This window comes from Aphanomyces invadans, assembly GCF_000520115.1.
Source record: "Aphanomyces invadans strain NJM9701 unplaced genomic scaffold supercont1.40, whole genome shotgun sequence".
NCBI classification, from domain to species: domain Eukaryota; phylum Oomycota; class Saprolegniomycetes; order Saprolegniales; family Verrucalvaceae; genus Aphanomyces; species Aphanomyces invadans.
Genome location: NW_008580185.1, coordinates 526,488 through 528,124, shown reverse-complemented (window position 1 = coordinate 528,124; position 1,637 = coordinate 526,488). Strand labels below are relative to the sequence as shown.

General features: G+C 50.4%; 1 protein-coding gene across 1 annotated transcript; it reads right to left on the bottom strand.

Annotated features, from left to right (window-relative positions):
• Positions 1 to 316: 316 nt before the first annotated feature.
• Positions 317 to 776, bottom strand: H310_12589 (hypothetical protein; the record flags this gene model as incomplete). The annotated part of the gene is made up of 1 exon (XM_008879715.1): positions 317 to 776. The coding sequence occupies exon 1, from the start codon at positions 701 to 703 to the stop codon at positions 317 to 319; it is 387 nt and encodes a 128-aa protein (XP_008877937.1). The 5' UTR covers positions 704 to 776.
• Positions 777 to 1,637: the final 861 nt, after the last annotated feature.

The window sequence follows — 1,637 nt, the reverse complement described above, 5'->3', positions numbered from 1 at the left end:
TAAAGGACTTGTTGCCGTAGCGTTCACGAAGTCGTGACAACATCGTTGCAGCGTCACGGATTTTGAAGACCATGCGGACGTGGGCATCGTCAAGGGCAGAGAGGATAATCGCGCGAGCAAGGCGATTCTTGGCGTAATAGTCGGCATGAGTTGGAGGCATGGTACCTTCGACAATCTCAGCGACTTCTTTGAGATACGCGAGGAGACGGCATTCCCATTCGTTGTATGCCTTTCCGGTGAACACATGGACGGGGTTTTTGACTTCCATGATTCAATACAACAAACGAGAGAAAACAGTTTGAGTGATTAAACAAGTTTACTTGTAGCCACGAGATTTGATAAGTGGCAGGTTCTTCTCTTCAAGGTAGAATTTGACTTTCTTTAAGAGGATATTGTCGACGAGATTGGAGCAATTGTGAAGGTGCACGTTGAGCGTTTGCAGCACAGAACGGGTATTGGGAATTAGCCGTCGGTCTGTGGACGCGAACTCCTTGATAAGAACGTCTTCGAAGTGGCGATTGATTCGTTTGACGCGGTTGATAGCGTCGGCAAGGTCCTGGCGAACTTTGTCTAGTTTGGATTCGGTCTTGACGCGGACAAAGACTTGCTCCAGTGGCGCGCTCTTTTTGGCCTTGACTTGGCGTTGCTTGCGCAGGCGGTTGATGTCGGTTTTGCTGACGATCGACTTGACGGGGTCCCGCATAAAATGGCAAACTCTACTAGGAGTTTAGTGCCAAACCACAAACGAACTTACAGTCTTTCCCCGAAGGTACTTCCCCGTACCTCACAAAAGGAGAACAGGTGAGCTGTAATGATGAACGAATGTGGGTCTTGAACGCTGGCTGGCTGGCTTCGGCTGGCTCTTGAGGCGGCGGGCAGGCAGTCAGGGGGCAGGGCGGCTCGGGCGACGAAAGGCTCGGGCGGCGGTGTGCGGAGGAGGCGGTGGAAGGAGCTCTTGGGCTCGTAACCAGTTGATGGGAAATTGGAAAGTGAGAATGTATTAGGAGTTTAGGCTAGTGGATAATCTAGGTTCCTAAGTTCCTTGAAGTTTACCGTGCTTGTTCTTCTCAAACCTGGTCTGAATAGCATCGTCAACGTGCAGAAAGGGCAGTTTTTAGTTAACTAGATGCAGGTATGCAAAATGATTGGTTCGCCAAATATTTGACGACCAGATTGTCTCAACAAGTTGTTGCTGCGGCGTGTCTTATTTGGGCTGAAGCAAAGTGGATACCATTGGAACGAGATGTGCGACGAAATTCTGAGGTCCTTGGGTTACGGTCAAAGTCTCCACGACCCTTGTTTGTACACAAGGCGGTCTGTTGACGACGAAATCGTGATCGTTTGTGTCTACGTGGACGATTTTTTGGTGGCGGCACCGACGTCCAGCATGGTGAATGAATTGCTCACTGAGCTGGAGTCGAAAATGCGCCTCAATCGACAAGGAACGTTGCAATACTTGCTCGGCATCAATATTGAGCGGTCTGGCGGTCAGGTCACGTTGAGTCTGGCGGCACATCGACACCTGGTACTACGCCCTTCGAGCGCTTGCATAAGTCCCGTCCTGACTTGTCAACTTTGCGCATTTTTGGTTGCGAAGCCTTTGCCCACGTCGAGCAACATGAGCGTTCGAAGTTTTC